Source organism: Stegodyphus dumicola, chromosome 12 (assembly GCF_044657685.1).
Source record: "Stegodyphus dumicola isolate Sdum_Otavi_A_Nest chromosome 12, ASM4465768v1".
NCBI classification, from domain to species: domain Eukaryota; kingdom Metazoa; phylum Arthropoda; class Arachnida; order Araneae; family Eresidae; genus Stegodyphus; species Stegodyphus dumicola.
Genome location: NC_140779.1, coordinates 100,074,345 through 100,098,323, shown reverse-complemented (window position 1 = coordinate 100,098,323; position 23,979 = coordinate 100,074,345). Strand labels below are relative to the sequence as shown.

Here is a 23,979-nt window from a genome sequence, read left to right as displayed (position 1 = left end):
ACGCGTTTTCTACGGTAAACTAAATGAGCTAACTCGCCATTATCTGGCGAAAATTTATGAATTATGCTGCAGAATCTCTGTTACATGGACATATTTGGACCTGGACTAAAGATTTCCTATAGTCTCTTAATTTTAAATATTAGGTTGATTTATATGTTTTTTCTCTCATAAGAAAAATAAGTGCATCAGCTAAGATCCAAACGTGCCAAGGAATATAAGTTTGATAACATTGTTTAAATGCACTAAAGCAGAGGGAACATACATATTTACAAATGTAATGAAGTCTCAAAATATGAGTTAATACAGAAGCTTTCTGCCTTCCATTTCTCTGGCATTATGGTAAAACATACAATGTGGGATTCGGACAGGCGCTTTATATAGGGCTTTACAGAAGCAACAGGCTTATACTGACACAAACGACAAAGAAAAGCACCAACAGTCAAATGCAGCCAGGCAGTCAGTCCCGTGTGGAATCGAATATTAAACGAAACTACCAGCGGTCGCTTTCTTCATCCATTCGATGACAGATATTAACTTCAAAAACATATTAAAAACGGTTCAATAATAAATCTGAATTTTTTTAAGAAATTGAATATTTTTTATATACTTTTACCTTAAAACAACAAAGGATTGCTGTAGTACACATGCAATACCTCTGAAAATTATCGATATAACCGAGAGATTTTTCCAACTTACGTTGGACCTTTCCAGAACGCAATGGTACGAGAATAATCTCATCAAAGAACTATTTAGACAGCAAAAGTGAATAAAACGATGAGAATATTATTACAAAAGGTTATCTCAATACTATATATCTCATCGTAAGGGAAATATTATAATCATTCCTTCTTGAAGATATTCGGAAGAGGTAAAAAGAGCCTTCAAATGAACACGCTGTACTTCTGACGGACGATATGCAAAGGTAACTTATTGCAAAGATGCTTAACAAAGAAGAAATCCGTTTAATGAATAAAGAATGAAAAACGAAATATATGGTGTCAATTTTACGTAACAGTTATCACATGTATCACATGTAAAAAGAATATTCTGTATACAGAGGAAGCTGAAAATATAATTCTCTCCGGTAAGGTAATTTTGGAAGGATTTTTTGAATAGCAATATCTATTTTAACGAGTAATTTAAAAAAATACTTATTTAGTAATAAGTTATATTCGAAAAAAAAAAAATCTAAGACGATGATCGTTTTCATCGACATTTGTTGACGACAAAATACGCTCGAATAAATCGAACAAATTAGATCTTTTGAACAGCTTTACTTTTTTCTAAATAAAGAAATTCCCTTTCATGGAAAAAACATTTGTGTGAGGACATCAACACTGCAATATTGTTTGTTTACTCGAAGTATGATATATTAGTTAAAATAATTTGTCTGGGTGTTAATTATTATTACAACATCATTATCATTTCTCTTCCGAAAATTATTTCATCTGCATATCCTGTGAAAGATTTACTTTAAAGAAGTGGCTGGGCCAGCTCAAAAGTAAAGCTCAAAAGTAAGCTCAAAGTAAAGCTCAAAAGTAAGATTGAGTTGTCAATCAGGAAAATATTAATAGGTATGTTCTGGGAAAATAAATGAAATATTCAGCTTGACGAGTCAATGCATCATTACTTCATGCTAAGCGACACACCAAAAGGGCGAATGGAATAAGCACGAATGAATAATGCAATAAACTGGGTCCCGGATGAAAAAGGAAACAATGCTTTTACTTCCATTAAATGATGAGTGAAATTAGTCATTAAGGAACGCCACCATCAACTCGAAACAAGGGATGCGTTGAATGAAAGGCAGTTCGTAACAAAAGGCAGAAAAACACTGCTATAGATCAAAACTTTTGCTTTAATCCATTCGAAGTCTGTGACAAACTAGGTAAGTCATTCAATATTTCAACAAGACACTAATGTTGGCTTTTTCAATGATGTATAAACAATGTGGTAAATTTTAATTACGCTTATTCTTTTCAATACCGGCTAGGTTCTGATTAGATTTGTGATACATACAGTGTGTCAATATTCTCGTGTCAAAAATTTACTGAGCAGCCAAGAACACAGGAATTGTGTCATCTAGTTGGAGAAGAAATTCTCTAAAATGATTATTGCTCATTTTTTTTTTAATTTCATCATTTATATTTTCCAATATGAACAGGAAATCTTTTCCGCTCCTCAAGATCATTTTATAAGACGCGAGCTTTAAATAATTCTAAGAAAAGTTTGTTATGAGTTAAACACAATTTCTTGTGCAGCCAGCAAAAGTCAGTCCGATAATTCCACGACCGGTTTCAGTTTCGTTGTCCGTTCGATTTCCTGGCGATATTTCCAAGCAATTCCGCTCCACTTTCGATTAATGTCTCTGCAGTTGCGCCCTAACTACAAGTAAATATGGTAAAAGCAATTCGTCATCAATTTTGTTTGGTTGATGATTTTTTAGATTGAGGGAATATAAAAAATTTAAAAAGACATTCCTTACGTGAATTTCTCTGCAATGGTCAGCATACTGCAATCTGAAGATCCAAACTTGATCCTTAGAGAAAGGCCCAATGAACTTTTATAAAAAATGCCAACTCGAAAAGTCTATAAAGTATATAAGTCAACTTTTTATAATTTAAAGGAATCACAGGTAAAGTCGCTGAACCGTACGTACGTATGCATCTCGTACAACTCAAGTTTTTATTTTTATTTTTATGAGTAATGGAATTAAACTTTTAATGCCGTTTACCGGCCCCTATGTTTATATTTGAGAAAGTTTTATACTCGTTATGGAAAAATAAAAATATAGGAAGTTTGATTCCATACGACAAAAATTCACCGGCATATTTAATTTCAAAATCTGCAACTATTGATGTCATTTTCAACTTGCTTTCAGCAATCGTTTAATTAAGTTAGAATAATTCGAGAAAATATGTTTAAATGAAGTGCAGCAAAAAATATGTATAATTTAACAGGTGTGCGAAGAAGTCCAAATCACATTTTTTTTTTTTTTTTTTTTTTTTTTTTTTTTTTTTTCAGAATTCTGCTAGAATGAATGTATTTAATTCTACGTGGCGCATGTATATCAGGTATTAATCAATCATGCAATGCCTGTGACAGTGACATTCGAGCTGCCCGCAGCTGTCTTGCACCAGAATCCATATGTATGCTTTCGCGTAAAGCAGAATTTGACAGATGCTTTGTTAGCTCTATTTATTCATGGTACGTGCTGTAGATTATGCATGCGGCACAGAATAATCTACATAATGAACTGTAAGGTATTAGTGTATTTGTAAGGTTGCAGTTTGCTCGCAATTTTATTTTTTATAATTAGAATATTTGATAGTTGATTTTCAAAATAAAAACATAGGATACTTAGGCTTAGTATTCAAGTAAAATACACACAGAGAAGGAAGAAAGTGAGAAAATACATAAAACCAATTATTCAAACATAATATATTGTTACGAAATGTACAAGCGCGGTAAGATGGCTTTCCCGCAAAGCAGTTTTAGGGTTACCATAAAATGGCAAGGAAAGGCAAGGTTGCCACATTTGGCGATAAAATTGGCGATATGCCATGGACTGATGGAGAACCTTCTGAAACGAATTCTTACCGGTTTAGACGAGAATGTTCTCGAACACAAGCCGAAAGCTATATAAACCCTGCTGGTCCGCAGTCAGTCAGTAGTATTGAGAGTGTGTCTCGCCTAGCGAGTCAGTCCATGCGGAGTCGATCGAGTTGACAGCCGGGCAGCGAGTGCCGAGTGGGTCGTCGAGTGCACCGAAAGAGTCTCGTAGTGTATCGCGGTTAGTGCATTGTCGAGAGAGCGTGTTGAGCTCCGGGAACGACTGAACCGAAGAGTCAGGAGCTGTGCTCTGTGTGTCGTCAAGTGCATCGCGGGTTGTAGCGTGGAGAGTCTCAAGAGTACGTGGAGTTCCGAGAACGACCAAGCAGAGCCGGGAGCTCTACTCAAGTGCTTCGCCGTGAAGCCGTCTCCACCGTGATAGCCTGATAACCTGGAGGCTGTGTCGCTATCGCATCAGCGTGTTTATAGTAGATCTTCGACGACAGTAAAACGTGACTTTGGAGATGTCCTGATTAGTATTGGCTAAATAAAGTTATTCGATACTTCATCAAGTGTCGTCGTTATTCACTCCAAATCCACACAAACCCCGTACGAACATGAAGGAAGAAAATAACGTAACAACTGATGTCAGGAAGAGAAAAACACAACAATATATTAAAACTAATAATTAACGCAAAAAGCTGTCAAAGAAACTTAGCGGTAATTAACCCTTTGCATCCGCGACCTTTTTCGCTCGAATCCAGTTTTCTTTAGAAAGTCCTCCGCGAAGGTATCCCTCAACCTTGGGCAGATAGCTCTAGTGTGCTTTACCGTAATCTCAATAAACCAAACCAAACGTGACAGTCAGCTGACAACCATTCATTCAACGAGACACTTAGCCGACAGGACACATGGCCGACAGAGGTATTCACCCAACACTACATTTAACCAACACGGACATTTAGCTAACACGGACATTCAGCCGACAAGGATATACAGCCCGCAGGTAATTTAACCGACACGGACATTTTAGCAGACATCAGGTTTAGTTGACAACACGTACATATAGGGGGGGGGGAAGGCATGCTACAATGTTTCAGTAAAATTTGTTTATATTTATATGGAGGAAAAAAAAAAAAAAATACTGTTTCCAGGTTACCCAACGAGTTACCATATTTTTGACTTTTAATATTAAAAAAATGTCTGGGTTTTAAAATTAAACAGAAAAGCAATCCTTTTGGCGTAAATTTTGAAATCAATTTCGAGAATAATCAGATATAGGTGCCCATATTTCGGTTTGGTTGGTTTGGTTTATTTAATTATGACAAAGTATTCAAGGGCTATGTACTGTGTCGGCTAAGTTTCCGCGACCCCGCTGGTTTATTACGTAAGGCTATTTACCATTAGGAAAAATGGATAAAGGATTATTTCTGGGTTACACTACTCACGTTAATAATAATATTTTAATGCGTTTTTCGTTAAAATTAAATTCCAAAATTCCCTTAAACTTTCCATTGTCATCTAAAAAACATAAAAAAATATACTGTTTCAAGTTGTAGAGGAGTCATTAGGATTTTTTATGCTTGAGAGGTGAAAAATGAGCAATGCTCTCGCCGGGAGTCGAACCTGGACCTCTCGAATACGCGCTGAGTGTGCTAACCGTTACACCACAAAATCATGCAGAAAGGAGGGAGAAAATACAGTTTAGTTTCATTTAATCAAATAGAGCAAAGCAGACGAGTTCGATCTGCCTTCGTGAAGGACCTTTCACAGGGAAACGGACCATATACATGTCCTATATATTATAAATCGGATTTTATAAGCAAAGAAAAAAGAAGGATAGGAATCCTGATAGTCAATACATAAAACAATAATCATAAAAAAGTCAGTTTTAAATTATAAACAAAAAAGAACAGTTCAATACAACCCTTAATTAAATAACTTAAATCTGCTTCTATTAAATTTCATTCGCTTTATGTTTTGATTTAAAATTCCCTCACCGACTTATCTACCATCAGCTGCTTAAGATAAGTTACTAATTTCGTAAGGTAGTTTTGAAGAGGCGTTTTTGAAAGAAAAGAACTGTCTATTACAGAAAGTAATTGGCATTCAGCAAAATACTTTAATATCACTAAATCCCAGAAATCCTAAATACGATCAAAAAAGAGAAAAAGAGCAAGGCACTAGATAAAAGGATCCAAAGTATGGAATTTAACATGTCAAGTGGAGATAACGATAACAGAACATGTGATGTTCGGCGAGAAATGAAATATGAAGGAACTCAACAGTAAGAAAACTGGGGAATAAGTATAATTTATTTTTAGCAAAACAAAGCGGGAACTAAAATACAGCCCATATATATAAAACATGATTTTCTAAAGTAAATTGTTTCTAAGTTTCTAATTAAGTTCACATTTTGTTTTTAATAAATTTTTCATAAAGTCAATACTGATTTAGTGCAGTAAGTTCTAATGATATTAATCTACTATTAAAATACATTATGCCCTAATGGCTAATTAATTCCGTTACTAATACATTAAGAAATCTGAAAGGTTTCAGATTTTAACGGTGGCCGAAAGCGGTTTGTTATGGCTTTTGTCACTGAGCTCGTCCTCTACCAGTTTGCTGTTGCACTCCGTCCTGCTAAGCCACCTGTTTATTTGCTTTTTTATGTGTGTGTGTCTTTTTAGCTTTATTATTAAGTATCATTTTCTTCGCACTTGAGCTATATAGAATTCATCATATCAGCAAAATCACAAAAATTTTAAAACCAGCAGTATACGTGTACAATCCCTGATGCAGTGTTAAGCGTTGGCAAACACTTTTTTTTTAATTATTATTATTATTATTAACTTTTTGTGTGTTAACTCCATTTATTAAATATCACCGTCTTCGCACTTACGTCACAAAATTCAATTCAACAACAAAATATTTAAAAACAGCATACCTTTAGAATTTTCAACAGGGAGCATCGTGCTCTTGGAGCATTTTTATAATGCTTCATTCCGTACAGTGTTGCCACTGCTCGCTTTCAAATCGCTGAGTTCGTTAGTCAAAAATTGATTACAGTTTTACAAAATATGATATATATTATTAAAAAATATATAACGTCATTCTATGAAAATATTGAATATTTTTAATTAGATACATTTTCATTATTTAAATAGATCCGATTCAAAATTAGGAAACAAACATTTTCAATAACTGTATCTGTTGCTTTCAAATAGCTTAGTTTTTTAATTCACAACATACACATTCAATTTGAAAGATCAACATTTTACCGAGTGACTACAGACTCGAATAAAAAGTGAAACGACGCATTTATAGTGATTCAGCGCAAAATTCCATTTCGAGATTAATAGTCTCTTTTGGGCTAATAACACTGATTAACATCAGAAAATGCTTTTTCTCTCTTTGCAATCTTTTGAACATGAACTAACTTCCAATAACCCTTGATGTTTCTTATAAATTTCATATTGTTGAATAAAAATATATCCCTACCCACCATTACAAATCAATTTTATAGGAACCACGAAGTTCAACCTACTAGTACCAGGAAATTTCTCTTAAAATCCACATTATTATCCACACAAATCTTATTTAGATTTAAATTTAATGAGATTTAATTTTATATGAAGCTCATGTAAATAAATAACTACTCAACCACAACTTTAAATAACGATTTTTTTTTTTTTTCCACCAGGCATATATTTTAATTTTTAATGATGTTACGGTGAATTATTTCATTCACGTTCAAAAAAATTTTGATATACTTTATCAAATATGCACTATCAATTATGCCATAACATTTACATCAACACAAAGATTCCATTGATAGCCTTTATATTGTATATTTTGAAGAAAAGCTCGATTTTATAATTAGTCTCTTTTACATTTACAAAATAAGCTACAGCAATGGAAAGAAATTCATTAACAGAAAATAAAATTGCTTTTAATTTTAGTTCCGGTGGGTCAATGAAAAAATCTCACATTTCTCGAGTTTTGTTGAGCTGACGCATATCATGAAACTATGAAAATAACCATGAAATCCTGAAAACCATGATAATAACTACTACAAAAATATCATTTACCATGAAAATAATTTTACATTTCTACGATTACCATGAAAATAATATTTTGTTAATAACCTAACCATGAAAATAACATTTTCACTCACAGCTATTAAAAGTTACCCCCCCCCTTGAACACGTTGCAACTTATGATGGTTGCAAGACTAATTATAACCATGAATTTGTAATTGGTCTGTAATGAAAATTTTACTTTAGTAACAACGCTTCTTTTGCTTAAAAACGCCATTTTTCTATTGAAAATGATACAGTATTTTTAAACCAGTTTTGACGGAAGTAAGATTTAAATTATACAGAATATTTATCAATTTCAAAAGAAGTATTTTGTTGTAAAAGATTCAAGTTGTAAAGACATTAAGATCGAAAAATCAACATAAGATCCACAGGATATATTCCAGGCATTCCTTTTTATTTTAAAGTCCATATCAAATGCACTGGAGTATTTCCATTTAGTGACTTGAAATAACATAAACTTACACAAGCTCTGCCTTAAACTTCATTCTGCTGTACCTCATGTTAGGTTTCAGACATATTCTTTAAATACAAAGTTCACTTTTTGGTGAGAATATTTCCGTATTTCCAGCTAATGAAGGCACTACTTGAACAGAATTTTCATTAGATAGACCAGCGTTTTTTAAACTCTTTTCAGACGCGACCCTTTTTATCAGAAATTTTTTTCGCGACCCCCAGGACCCTATATTTACAAAAATTTTATGGGACCCCATCAGTATTGCGCAAATCCAACACACGCATGAGTAAAACTGTCAATTTTTTCACTTGTATTGTAATATACTATTGCAGTTTTGGGTCATTAACTTTAATTTCTAATTTTTAAGACATAGAACAATGTGAAAATTTTAAATAAATAACAGACGGAATGACAACGTCAGGTGCAAAGCAAGGAAAATGAACGTTTATATATAAAAAGAATGCGTCAAAACGTTTTTTTTTTCCCTTTTGTCTGTATTGTCTTATCTTTATATATATTTTCAGATACATTGCGTAAAAATATTTGGTAATTGTAAAATTATTATATTAAGTTAAAGAAATATCAAAACTGCTAAAATTTTTGGCGACCCCTGCTGCAGGTCCCGCCACCTCCAAGGGGTTTGCGACCCACAGTTTCAGAAACCCTGAGATAGACTAATGAAAAGTGGTAGTTAAGAAATAAACGTAACACGTTTATAGTCTATTACGTTGAAATAATATCTTCAAGGTCATTTTCCGCTACCCGACTTGCCTCGTAACCATGGGAATGGCAGCCGCAACAGATAGTTCGAGTCGTCTAATATCCCCAACACCTAATTCCGTTTGGTGTGTTTCGCCTTATGAAAATCGCATGGATGAAGGCTAACTCTAATTACAATCTGAAATGAGGTAGAGGAAATAAATGCTGGGCATTGTATTAGGATTAGGGGTTACAGCATACGTCAAATAATTTCTGGAATCATTACGAACAGGTCATAAATGCAACAGACAATCCACTATTGATAGCGTTTTTCCTTATCAAAATGCTTTCTATATGTATAAGTATTTATGTATGTTTCTAGTTACATTTACATTAAATTAGTTTAACTCCATTGCTGATTTGACATATATTTTTTCTCATCATTTAATGTTATCAAAACAGTCGTGCACAAACATGATCACATAAAGCAGAACCTACAGAACATTAATATGGGAGGGAGTGCTAAGAATGAAGGTCCATTTCCTTTTAAGCCTTAAGCACAGAGGTTCATTTTCTGTTACGTAAACACAGAAGGAGGGGTCTCTCTGACAACGCTCTATTTTATGCATTTTAAAAATATAAAATTTTAAAATAAAATAATGTACTATTGTTATTATATAAGCATTAATACATTTCGCTTGTTATAGTGAAGTATAGTTCTTTTTAAAACTCTAAAATTAATGCACTAAAAATTAATTTTTAAATCATATACTAAAAAGTACGATAATCAAATAAATAAAATAAGCAGAACTTACTTGCAAATGCTAAACTATTTAATAAATTTGCCATCAACAGAATCTGGATTTTTATAAAATAATGCAAAAAATGTATAATATAAAGAATATTAAAAAAGTGCAGCATATTATTTTAAGCATTTCCAGAACAATTTTTAGCAAATTTCTCTTGGCACATTCATTACATATTGGATTCTTGCAGCTGAAACATAGATAGGTAGTTTTTCTTCTTAGTCTAGGGATACAAAGAACTATTATTTTACGTTTTTAAAGGTATCAATTACATCTGGGCTAGAATAGATTCCGCTGGAAACTCCTAGCTAGGATTCTCTGAATGCACATTTTTATTTCTCGGTTCACAGTTGGGTTTTGAAGCCTCCATCCCAAACGTGGTTTCACTAATTTTTATGATAACTCCATCAAAGAATCCGTTTTTTCCCCCATTGAATGTGTTACATGTGCATTAATTCCACTTACATCAAGTAACCTAAAGAAATGGCCATTGAAATGTTTTTCGATTTGTAGAATGTTTAGGACATTTTTCATCCAATGCATCTACACCTTCTTTAGTCAAATAGTGAAATGATATTATTTTTCATTTCTCAGTTTCAAGATATTCTGATTTCAAATGATGCATTGAAGAAATGAGAATAACACTTTTTAATTTTTGAGGCACATATAAAACGAGAGTCATTCTATCTGTTAATGCACAAAGGGAAGATCCTTCAGTTTTCGTTTTATTTGGAAAAAATTCGCTTCGTATTTTCCCCTTATTATTATTATTATAATTCCCCCCCCCATACTACCAACATACGTCAAACCTCTAGAGTTAAGTTCGACACTCAAGTAGTGATAAAGCCATTCCCTCCCCCCCCCCCCATCATGCGAGAGAAAAGTAACGTCATATAGAACGTAGAACATCTCTATATGACCGCGGCCCAATTTTAAAAATAATTTTAAAAGAAAAAAAAACTAATGGATAGAGTTTAATAAAAATTTAGAAATATAAACTAATGGATAGAGTTTAATAAAAATTTAGAAATTAATAGTTATATTTTATGTCAACTTGAAAGTAGTGAAAGGAAATAAAATACTTATACAGTAACTAAACAGTTTCGCAGTTCTAAAATATTGGCGACGTCATATCGACCCCAGAGTTAATTTCAAACTTCGTTACTGATTGCGAACGCACAGTACACAAAACAAAAATCGATGGATTTTTGAAAACCGCCAAAATTCAGTAAATTACGTTAGGACCCGAAAAAATTTCAGTTAGAAAAATATTTTTTTTTTTTTTTTTTTTTTTTTTTTAATCTATCAGATATTGCAAAGTTTGAAATTCTGAATGTACGAAAAATTATAAATACATGCTTCAATATTACATTTTAAAAAATCTTCTTTAGAGAAATCCGTTGTGGAATATTATATCGTTATTGCAAACATAAGCGTACGTCAATTTCAAGAAAATCGGGTTCAAAAAATTATTTTCGATATTTGAGCTAAATAAATTGAGAAACTAACTTATCTTATAAAAACTATTCTTCCACATTCAGATTTTACTACAACCTAGTATAGATACAATTGGATACAATAAGACCTCCTGACCTATCTAGAAAAGGCTGAAAAACAAACTGTCAAATGAGAAAAAGTATTAGAATAAGTTTTCTTCAGTAGTATCGATATATTATACATGATTTTTAGACTTCTGGTTCCCCGCAACAGCATCTGATTTGAACAAAATATATACGGATCCATACAAAATATTCTTTAATTACACTAATAAATACTTTTATAGTATTAAAACAACTGTTTAACTAATTAAACGGGGAAGAGAGAAGGTGTGTAGTTATATTATTATTTATACCAGTTTAAGAAAACCAGATGCAGGCAGCTGACGGCAAAAGTTCTCTGACAGTTGCTTGCTTTTGGCTTCAGCTCCTTGACTCTAGCTTCAGATACAGAGTTTCGCTGACAGCTGAAGGTTATTTTAAAGAGTTCCAGATTAAACAGAAAATGCACTGTTGAAGCATATATTTGCTAACAGTCACCCTTAGCAGTTTTTTAAAACGTTACCCGTATCTTTTCACATCTGTAACAACATTAGCCTCATTGCTAGGTTTAACTTTTACAAATTTTCCATAGACTACAGAATCCGTTCATTTCAGAAACAATCAATGCCGCTTGAGATTTTTTTAATACAAAAATCCGAGATGGAGATACCGAAATCCCAGTTATTCGCATAACCTGTTCTTCTTTTTCAACAAAATTCAGATTATTGCTGATTAAGTGCCTTTAAGATTTTGGATGATTTAAAGAACATAATAACTAAGCAAATTTATAATTAATTTGCGAGACGAAGAATAGTTTACAGCGTTCAGAAAAATTATTGATTACATGAAAAAACAATCACACGTTTTATGTCTTTATTATACTATTATTTTATATCAATACAAAAATGTTTTAGTTAAAATTTAATTGAACAGAAAGAAATGATGCACATTGTGTTTCAAGAAAATAAAATACAATGTAATTTCACTGCTTAATCTTCGTTGAAGAAGGTGTATTTTATATTTTGCTTTACAGCAAGGGGGAAAATGTATGTATTTTATTTCTATTAGCTATATTAAAATATACATATTTTATTTTCCTTACTCTTCGACACGATAAACAAAAAATACACTGCGTTATAGTAAATATATATTTGCCTAGAGGGAAAAAAAAGACAAGAATGAGTTTTTTATTATTATTATTATATCTGGTTGGACTATGATTCCAATTAGTTTGGATATTTGGAGCTTTACATTATTTCAGATGCATAAGCCGTCCTTCCCACTAGTTAAATTTTTTTAATCCTTCCCAAGACTCTTTTGCTGCATACAAATGAAACAAACAATATGATAAGAAGCTATTGATGACAAACAACACCTTATGAGATATACAGTTAATATAAATGAGATTAACAAATTCACATTCCATTCCACAAGGTTTAAGGAACTGCTTTTGTTGAGAACATTAAACGGTGTACTTTTTTTATTTTAACTCGGCTATTCCAACATTAAACAATAATGAAATGATAAATAGATGCAAAGATAGCAGATTGTATATTAACAAAAACACATGGTATTAGATACATGCAGTGAAAAAAAAAAAGTTTCAATTCAGTACCTTTCGATTCTCGTGTATGATGTCAAAGATCAGCTGATATACATGCCGCAATACAAGATAAGATAGAAATTTGCGAAATTGGTGCTAATGATGCATTCACTTCAGATCATGCTTAGTTTTCCTTTTCAAGAAAGCACTAATGCTCCAAAACTTCTTATCCAGACTGATGCCTCAAAAGAATTTAAAACCGTTAACGTTTTTTTTATCTCTTTCCATGCTTTCGGTAGCAACAAGCTAAAGAGTCATCCTACAGCATGACAATGCACGCCTTCACGTTGCCAGGGTCATGAAACATGAGATGGAAGATTTAAATGAACAGACATTGACCGTGTACACTCCAGATCAGTCAGTATGCGATTTCTGCACGTTCGGTATTCTGGAAGGTCTTCGAAAGGACGTCGGTTTCAGTCAGACAAGGACATGGAAAAGAATTTTTATTTTTTTTTTTAATTAGCAAACTGATTGCAGACTATCAAGCGGACATCTTTAGCATGGCTCATTTGTAGAACAGTTGCCTTTAAAAATTATTCGCATTCTCGTCGTCGCCTTAAGATTTGACAAAAATATGTATTCTTTTAGAAGAAGGCTAAGCAATTAACATATAAATTGCTTATAAGAGTATGCCATATAGATAAGATAGATAGATATTTACCACATTAAAGTATACTGGCAACAAAAACTGAAATTCTGCCAGACAAAAATAAGACAGTGGCGTAGTTACACGGGGAAGGGCGGAGGAGACGGTAAGCCCCGGGCGAAACGTTTTTCGCGTGAAACATTATTTTGCATGGGTTAGTCATATGGATTGTAGAGACAGGTGAATATAACAAGATTTTCTAATGTCACAAGGAATTGGATTGAGGAGAAAATAAACTTTTCCTAGATCAGGCGTTCTCAACATTTTCCTTGAATCGACTCCTTTAAGAATGATTTTCTTTGCCTGATCCCCTTATATTTTTCTTTATTACATACAGCACATAGCATAATCATATTACAAATAACTGCATAATCATAATACTAATAACATAAATAAATTAAAAATAGCAATTAGACTAAAAACATGAAAAAAAGTTTTAAAAATACGGTTTATTATATAGACAATTTTTTGTATTGTTATTATTTTTAGTTTTACATATATAAACAAATTTTCAGAAACAAAATCACAGATTCTAATTGCAGAGCGTTCGATTTTAAAGAATTGATGTCTACGCTGGATGTGTTAAGAAATTTTTTAAATATTTGTCATAAAATTGCTTAATTCTTTAAATCCTGCTGTTCAAAAGCCTGCTTCCAATGGGTAAGATTAAGCACTTGACTTTTTTATGCAATAAAGTTTTATATCAATAAGCAATTAATTATTAGATCCCGGATATTAATAATGAAATATTCCTCGTTAAGAGAGAAATAGTTCAAATTTCTATATCCGTTATTTTGAGGGAAATGAAACAGGAATGTGGAAGGGTCCTTTTGAATTTTCGAGTTTTTGTAACTAAAAATGTGTAAGACCTACAAATGTTTATTATGCATTGGAAAAATCTTACTATACGGTCTACACAACAACAGCTGGAGCAATGAAATAGATTTCTACGATGTCATGTTGGTTTTGAGAACAAAAGATGAAAGAAAATAATAACATAACTTTAAAATGTGGGAATTAAAGCTTTCCTTAAAAATAAACGCAGAGTTTTAATTTATTTCTCTATAAGCCGTTTTAACATTTTTTGTTATTTTCTGTATATGCAGAGGCGTGGCAAACTCAGGGACCGCCCCAGGCGGCAAAAGCTCTAGCTATGCCACTGCGATAAGAATCTTAAATGCATAAAATTCAGCAACATCCTTTTATGTATAAACTCTGCGTTATAAAATAACTCCCACTTTAAAAATATTAAAAAAAAAAAAAAAAAAAGCTAGAGAGAGAGCGGTCAAATAAGGCCTTCACACCCCATGCATTAAGGAGAGGGAAAAATGGAAGTAACTTAAGAAGAGCGTCCTTTTGTTATGCTTTAGTCATGCCATGGTTCCTATCTGTATAAACAACCTAATCGCGCTCTCCGATGGTAGAAAAAGAAAGATAAAAGTTTCACTCTACTTTTTTTTTCGCCGCTCCTTTTCCAAGATCAAGTTGCAGGCGACACAGATAAAGCTGAAGACACGTGAAAGCCGTATGACGTCGTCACGCGAATTCAGACGGCAAAAAGATATCAAAATGTCACTATGACTCAAACTTCGAATCAATATATAAATGCCTTTTATGTAATGCTTTTATTAATATGGGGTTAACAGGTCTTGAAATACAACAGATGAAACACGAAAGCAGTAAAATACAACGAAGTTTAAACGGTAACTCTAAAGCACTACGAATTCTACACGAAATGCGAAATCGTAACGCCAAAATACACGAAATACGTGTTACCATTGAAGCGGACTCAAATGGAGGCGCGAGTGTGTGTGTATGACCAAATAAATAAATTAGAAAGTTTTTCGCAGCCCATGAAACTGGCGAATCTGCTTTTGATGACTCCAGTTTTTACCTTTTTCAAGAGTTCCTTAATTAAAGGAGAAAGAACATATACATAAGGAACATAACCGCCTTTCATGGTTATGTCCCATTTCAGAGTTTCCCATTTGAGGCTTTTTTAAAAATCGCTTCGTTTCAGTCTTTTTATTCAAGGTCAATTTTAAATCTAAAAATGTGACGAAATTCACGTGACTTTGAAATATGTATGCACTATGACCACGAGAATTCCTAAAGAATACTCGTAGCTAAAATATTATAACACCTTTACATGAAAGCGAAGGTTGAGAACTTTTCAGATAACGTTACATCTAAATTAAAAATGTTAACACTCCAAAGACCCATTAAAATTCTTTAGCGATACTGCTACCATTGTTTTATAATAAAACAGATTCCTTAATGAATCATTTTTTAATAATACGCGTTTCATCGCTGAGGTGAAATCTGAGCGGGATGCAGAGCAGAAATGCCCCCCCGAACATCTAGCAGAGTTATATGCTATTCAAATAAATAATGTGTTCTTTTTTCCAGCTGCAATAAGTGTTTTCCGAGGACAGGCTCATATTCATGTTACACATACGGAAAAACACGAAAACAACCATGCAGCCAGCCCGTTCGCTTGTGATCGAACTAGGGTCGAACTCCCAGCATTCAGCGCTCTTAACTACTCGGTCACTGGTGGGGCAGCGGGATATGAAATTCATATATATTTGCATTTAGGGTTCCTGGCGATTTGCCTGTTTGTTGTATTAAAAAAAAAAAAAAAAAAAATCTCGTTTTGAGACAATAACAACGTTTTACAACCTTGAATGATAATGTGGGAAATATTGTTGCCTTGTCCATGAATTCATGGAAAAACGGTAGCCAGAACTTCAACTTCCGCCCCAATTTTGAGGAAGAGCATCCCGCGGGGGAAGGGGGGTCCAAGAGTCTCCCACCCCTCTCGCCTACCACCAAACCACATGAGAAGGCTACAGTCCCTGCTAGACGGGACTTTTCTGAGAAACGAGATTCCGGTAGCACTGGTTTAAACGGGAGGATTCCTAGAAAATAGGGCCTAGCCTGAAGCGAAGTCCCGCCTAACTACGGAAACAATGTTGCGGCTACGCAGGATTTTTTCAAACCTCACCGAAAATGTGTCGGCTGGACCTCAGTCCCGGGTAGAGAAAACCAATCAGACGAAAGTTCTGCTTCTGAAGCCTCACGTGATCCCAATCTGAGCGATAATCGATTAGTGTTTGGCGTTCAAGTCTTTGTAGTAAGTGAAAATGGTAACCTAGCTACGTGGGTTTCCTGGAATTGTGCGGGTTCTGAGAAATGTCCCTTTCGACCTGCGTAGCCGAAACATAATGTGATTGGGACTTTACAAACATCCATGTCTTCTCCAGGATTCGAACACGGGTCCTTCGGTACCGCAGTAAGCTCACCTAACCACTATACCGTTCGAGCGACAATAGATGGGAAATAATTATATATATGTGTGGTAATTCGCTCCTATAACTCGTCCGCCTTTTCCTAACTCTGGCAACAGCGACAGCAGGAGATACTTCTTCAAGCTGCGTGAGGAAATGAAAGGAGACTTGCATTCCGATGAGGTTATAACGTGGCGATGGATGGAGCTGAACTGTGCTGCTCGACGATGTTGATTGATGATATAATTTCGTTTCATGATGAATAGAACTTTTTTATCTTACTCCCTTTCACACTCACTGTACATACCATAATCATGTTTATTCTTTCATCATTAAATACCTTTAAAATGCCACTGCCTTCCTCTATTTTAATCCTAACCTCATCCCACATATATATAAATCGATTCATTTAAAATCTGCTACATACATAAGTTCATGCAAGATAAATATATTCATTTGCTTCTAAGATGATAAGAAAAACAATAATACTTCGATATAAATCTGCTTTCTAAAAAGGAAACGAAATCTCAATGCTCTAATATCAAATTAATTCCCTACAAACAGTTTTATACAAACTTTACTTAAAAAGGAAAGTAATCATCAGTTTAATTTCGTTAAATATTGTTTCGCACACCTTTCAGAGACAAAGTTCAATGAAACCAGCGATCGAGAATGATCCCCCTTCAGCTCTCGCATTTATAGGCAATCGCTGATTTTGAAATGTTTTAAAAATCAACTGTAAAAGTACATCAACCGCGTCGTTTGTTTTTTCTCCTCTCTTCGAGTTTAGCTATAATTTGCATATGTAGCTGCGAAAAAAAAAAAAAAAAACTGTCATAACAAATGTACTGTAAATCCAAAATCTACTACTTAACTTTGGTGCGATCATACACGTACTATTCTTCAAGCGTAATCTCAGTGGGCAATATTTTTTACTGTTTTTTAACGCCCTCTCCGTCCTCTAAAATAAGTTAATCAGTCACTGCCCAAATTGCTTACGCAAGTTAAATGGCATGCAGCCAAACCCGTGACACTAATTGATATATATATATATATATATATATATATATATATATATATTATTTTGGCAACGAAGGAGCTTCTCCAGAAATTATGAGCATTACACACTGATATAAGTAATAATGCCATAATGGTATGGCATCTTGTAAGCGAATTTAGAGCAGTCATGATTAAAAGAAAAATTTAAAAGTAATTCAAACGTTCTTTGAATGGATTTCCATTCAGAGAACGTTTGAATTACTTTTTACTTAAGCATGACTTTAGTAGGACACAATTTTGCAAGTTTTTTTTTTTTTTTTTTTTTTTTTTTTGGGGGGGGGGGGGGGGGTTGCCTACGTAAAAAGATAAAAAAAAATTGTATCGATCTAAGAAACAAGCTTTCAAGCATTTCTCATCATTCAAAGCGGACCACAAACCTCGACTTTCGCTACTACGGCATGAAATAAATGTAAAACATGTGTGGTGTTGTTTGTTTACATTAGTACTGTAAACTAAGGTATCCACAGCAATTCCCTCTACCCTGCATCTTGGTTGAACCTGTGGTAGCTAAGCATCACTAGGTAACAAAACATAAAAACAGAATAAGAAACTTTTCCGAAAAACTGGCTTCTCCCAACATTATTTAGAACGGGAGGTTTCTAGCCGAAACAGATACGTTCGACGATGTGTTGCGGATACGTACATGGCATTTTTACGAGGCTGGTGAAATGTTTCTTCTACAGCACCCTCTCGTAGGAAGGTCAGAATTTGCTTCTGGGAGGTCTTCCAATCAGATTTACTGGAAGCAAAAATTCCCGGAAATGTTTCTTTTTACGAGCAATGGAGGATAGATAGCAGGTCTGATGGCGCTTTAATGCATTATCGTCACTATCAAGACATTTAAGCTATCTTCCCAGTTCACAAAACCATTTAAGTCACCAGCGTTATGTAAAAGCCATAAGATGGTGGCTATGTAAAATGTTTTTGCAATGTAACTCACTACATTCTTTTTTTACGCCATTTCGGCTTACAAAACGTTTCACATGAATGTTGTGGTTCCATAATACGGCGGGAAACGTGCATTGCATAATATTAAATTACAAAACGGATATTTACGGCTTACGAAACAGCTCTTCAAATTAAACTACTTTAAATGTAATACTGTTTTTAGATATCTTGTTAGTTTTAGTTAAAAAATTCACAAAAATAAGTTTTTCTGCTTTATTAAAAATACATCCTCTTATGAAGCCTCTTAAAAATACATCCTCTCTCTTTGGAATTATTTACAAATTAATAATCGAAGATTTTTTTATGTCAGAATAAAAATTATTTTTATCGGATAACTTACGGATCTGTTTCGCAGATATAAGAATTCTAAAAAAAAATGCACATTTTAAATGTTCGAAATTGCACATGACTAGTACAAAATTTTGAAAAAGTATATTTTCTACTGTAAATTAAATAAAATTATTCAAAAACTTGAAATTATTCCATACATTGTTCCTTCTGTTTAAAAAAAAAAAAAAAAGTGCTTAGCAATTGATACCATGAAAGCTGCAAGATAATGAAGTTAAACTTTATTCATTACGAAAATAAAACAAAGAAATAAGCAACCCCATCTTTATTTACGCAATATAGGCATTAGCCAAAAAAAATTTCTTACTGAGCTTTTTATTACATGCAGCAATAACTGCAAAACTCGGTTAAGGTTATGCTGAACCAAATATAAAATCATACTAAGTCAAAATTTAGTATACATGTATAGTTATCTGAAAAACTGACGATAATGGTAAAGTGTGTTATTTTATTTATATTTATTTTACTTTTCCCCAAATATATTTTTTTAAACACATAAATGTTCCGAATCTATGAAACATTCATTTTCTTCAGAATAGAATAATTTTATCTTGCAACAGGGAAAAACATTTTTTTTTGTTTTTTTTTTTGTTTTTTTTTTTTTTATTATTATTATTTTTATTTTTAACATAAAATGTTATAACCATTATTACATAAACTTTTTTTTTACATAAAATGTTATAACCATTATTACATAAACTATCTTACAACTGAACTGAAATCACATAAAAAGGAATTAATTTATTCAGGAGCAAATGAACCATAAACTAATAAATTTTCGTATCAAATTACTTATGTTTGCTAAATTATTGAGCACTTACATTATATATTGTAATATCATAGACAGAAATGTCGTCGCAAAAAAAAATCTAATTAAAACACATGATTTTTTAAAAGATTTTTTTTAAATTCACTCACCATTTAAATGGCAGGATACTCTGCGTGTTGAGCCTGAATTGTGATCTGGTCCCCCTAGCATTGCTACCGACACGCCATGTATGGTCGTAGCATCCGGCCATGGGGGACTATAATTGAACCTTCAGATGCTGACCCTTTTCTAGGTTATTACAAAAATTACTTGAATAAGAAGCGTAATGCCACCATTTCAGAATTTTTTAAAAGGTTGTCTACACTAAATCTGATCTTGTCCATGAGATAGATGTTACTTCAAGAGCTGCGCAAGCTGCCACTCGTAGGAAAGAAAGGATTCTGTCGCAGATTAAGATAATGGAACATTCATATGTACGTAGTATTTTCTTAACGGAAGTCAAACGCATTGGTTGCAATATTAAACCGCAATTCAACACGAGACAGCAAGTCAGTATTACGATCGGAGTGCGGCTACTATTGTATCGATTACTTCAGAAGCCGTCATGCATCCCCTACCGCAAATAGGAGGTCGTGAACTTCTGAAGGACATCCCAAAAAATTCCGTCGCAAAGTCAGGGAACAAAGATTTAAATTTTTCATTTTCGGAGCAACGAATTTATAACAGAAATCACATGGTGGCAAAGATATTAGTCACAACAAGAAGGATAATGTCCAACTATATGATATCATTCGATCAACGTAAACTAAATTCATGGCTATGTCCATTTCGATCGCATTCGAATATCGATGAAAAAGAAATCAGATAACAATACTCAGATAAACAGATGCTTCTTGGGGACGGAAGAAACACATAAGGATCAAGTGCTTTCTTTCGCCTGAAAAAGCGCATTAAAAGATTATTAGCTTCCTTTGTGAATGAAACATGCTTTTCTAAACCATCGGAAGCTCAGATAGCACTAAAATATTAATTGTATTAATCACACGTTTCACATCATCTCCTGAAAGAAGGTCCAAAATACATCGCTGGATGCTCTGTTGTTAATGCTCCAAAGCCTACTGCGCACCCTCACCATGGTTACCCCTGTTTCAGCACCCCACGGAAGGATGCTTTCGAAAAACAGTCGCCAACTCTAGAAAGCCGATCGCCAAGAAGGTCCGTATTAAACGTCAATCGTTTCTATCTTTTCTTCCCTTGTATTACACTAATTCAGAGATTCCCAACCTTTTTTTCTTGCATCGACCCCTTTTTAAAAGAATGTTTTTCTTCATCGACCCCCTTGCATTTTTCTCAATAATTTATAGTATACAGCTTAATAATAACACAAATAATAACTTAAAGATAACAGATTTTATAAACAAAAATTTTGAAAAAAATGATTATATTTATGTTTAATTATTTTTTGTATTATATTTTTTTTTAATTTTACAAATATAAGCCAATTATCACACGCAAAATCACAGATTCCAGTTGCACAAAAAGTTCCATTATAATCAGTGTGATGGCTGCGCTTCATGTACTGATGCAATTATTTTTTCATATTTGGCATATAAAATTGCTTATTTTACTTTTTAAATCAGCTCATTAAAAAATGTTCAATTTTTTTCTTGTTTTCCGTTCTTTGTATTTTTTTAATTGTGTTTTCGTGTATTCTTGCATTTCACTTTTTTATACTGCATGTAATCTATAAAAAAAAGCTTTTAAATTAAAAAATATTTTAAATAACTTAAGCCTATTTTTTCCTCTATATTTATTTTATACAATTTCTGTTTAGTACATGTCACAGCTTTTTATCATTAAACAATTAACTATTATTTTTTAAGGAGGAGGTGGTAATCGATGGGATCATGATTATCATCAGTGGAACATGATCTATTGTAGGTGCATATACAGATATAGACCTCTTTATCATCATGGTCCCCTTTTAAAATTTCATCGACCTCCACTGGGAATCCCTGTTCTAATTAAACCACATATGGTTTAATTGTTTTCTTGGAAAAATGTTCATTTTGGTATTTGCATATCTTAACGGAGTTTTATCGGCAGTGATAAAAGCTTACAGATATACTTGCTAGACAATAAGCAAGTATATCTATGCAGTGTAGAAATATATGCTATAAAAGCTATAAAATTTTAAATTAGAAACTAAAAAATAATTTTAATAAAAGGCATCTGAATAAAAGTTATCAAATTTTTTATCGTTAATTTAAAAAATTAGCAACAAAAAGTTTTAAAATAAACCTAATAATAACGTATTAAGACATATTATCAAAAAATTAGGGAAATATTCTAGAAATAGATTGAATAAATTTTAAAGTGATGTTAAGTGCCCAATGGTGCCATCAGATTTAAAATTTATGCCTACCTTTACTACCAGTGTTACCATCAAAATATATAGTTTGCTTAAATGTTGCCATCCAATTCAAAATTAATATATTTCTTCTCTAAAACGAATGCACATAGTAAAGCTTAAATTTTTTTCAACCTATTACAAACTGCTTGCAATTACATTTTCGCCAAATATTCTATTTCTTTTATTTAAAAGTCAAATAAAAACTATGGTTAATGCTTATTTATATTCTGATCAGTTAGAACTAAATCATTACAGGTATATTTACATCAGCTTACACTGGGATTAATTTGAGATAGTTTACCACAGCCAACTATTTACTCTAAAAACTATAAAGCTAAATTAAATTTTGATGGTTAGGCTTAACCAAAGCACTATGCATTTTAGACCGAAATACTCAAATTTTTGCTTAAAAGAGATTTGATTAATTAATTTCAATAAAATTCATTTACCTAAAATTATCACATCAAACTTATTAAAACGTTTAATATCAAAATTATCATCTAAATAATCAACTTTTATGGAATACATAAATGTTTCTCTTCTTTATGCCTAAGTATCTATCATGTTAATGAATATGCATAAAACCTGTTATAATACTATTTAAATAACACGAAATTTATTCTAAACATTTACATAGTTGCATACTATGCCATCGCGTGTAGTACACAATAACAACCTATTAATTCAGTATACGCACAAAAATAAATTCTAGGAATAGCTGCATTCTCTCACATCAAAATTGTTTTGAAGCTGAAAATTGTTTTGCCTATTGCTTACACAATATGTGAATTGCACTCCAAGTATTCAGTTGGCAGACGCATAAATTACGTAACTGTTCTGGAAGAATATTTAAAAAAAAAAAAAAATTGGGTATGTGTTATTAATTTGCTTCGTCAATTAATAGGAGTAATTATTGCAAAATTATATTTCAGTCCCAGACTATGCTTGAAAATTTATTTTAAAAAAATTTAAAAGAAAATTTATTTCTTTGAAGATGAAAATACAAATTTTGAATCGTTTGTTAAAAAAAAGGGGGAACATCTCACGTTGCTGAATTTTAAAAATACAACAGTGAGAACCATTTAAAAATATTATTTTGTTTCTAAGCTTTCGGAATGCACCCCTTGTTTTGTATTCATTGTTGGTCTCGAATAACACAGTTTCATACAACACAGTATTTTCTAGGAACATATCTATTGTGTTATAGGAAGAATATCTGTATACATGTTCTTTTTCCAAAATGATCGGACTCGTTGTAACATTTTTAAAGATTCAAGAGTTTTTCACTCTTAAAGAAACATTTTAAATTCGCTTTTTGTATTATAATCTTTTGTTAACTTTTGATCACCATCATTGCAATTAGTACGCATTTCATTTTCTGGTTTACTACTACTCATTTCTGTTTACGTTAAGAGCTCCTTTTTAATATCCTTCCTTGCATTCTTTACTTCTCGGATAACTTTCATAAGATACACATATTTCACTCGCAGCATTTCACGAGATGAAATGTAAAACAATATTAGCAAAAAAAAGGGGGGCAATATTATGTTAATACATAACTCTTAACAAAGGAAAGGGAGGCCTTCCTGAAAAATAATCTGGACTGAAATGTGAAGTTCTTTTCTGTAATGAATTATACTTGGTTAAATAATGGTGACACCCTGCCTTTTGAATTTCTCCCAGTTTTTGATTCATAGTGCGGCAAAAAGTAAACAGATGTTTTTCAGCAAGCAGCTGCGATAATGTTA

General features: G+C 32.7%; 1 protein-coding gene across 5 annotated transcripts in view; it reads right to left on the bottom strand.

The window, feature by feature from the left end:
• The window catches only part of LOC118192081 (uncharacterized), a 177,589-nt gene that overhangs the window by 90,281 nt on the left and 63,329 nt on the right, over positions 1–23,979 (bottom strand). For 2 of the 5 annotated variants that reach the window (XM_035362982.2, XM_035362983.2), the window contains exon 1: positions 19,968–20,942. The exons of 2 other annotated variants lie outside the window; for them this stretch is intronic. In XM_035362982.2, coding sequence (XP_035218873.2) covers positions 19,968–20,068 — 101 coding nt within the window. In that variant the 5' untranslated portion in view covers positions 20,069–20,942. Of the gene's footprint in view, positions 1–19,967; positions 20,943–23,979 lie in introns of those variants that run through there. One more of the 5 variants, XM_035362985.2, reaches the window with a different exon arrangement.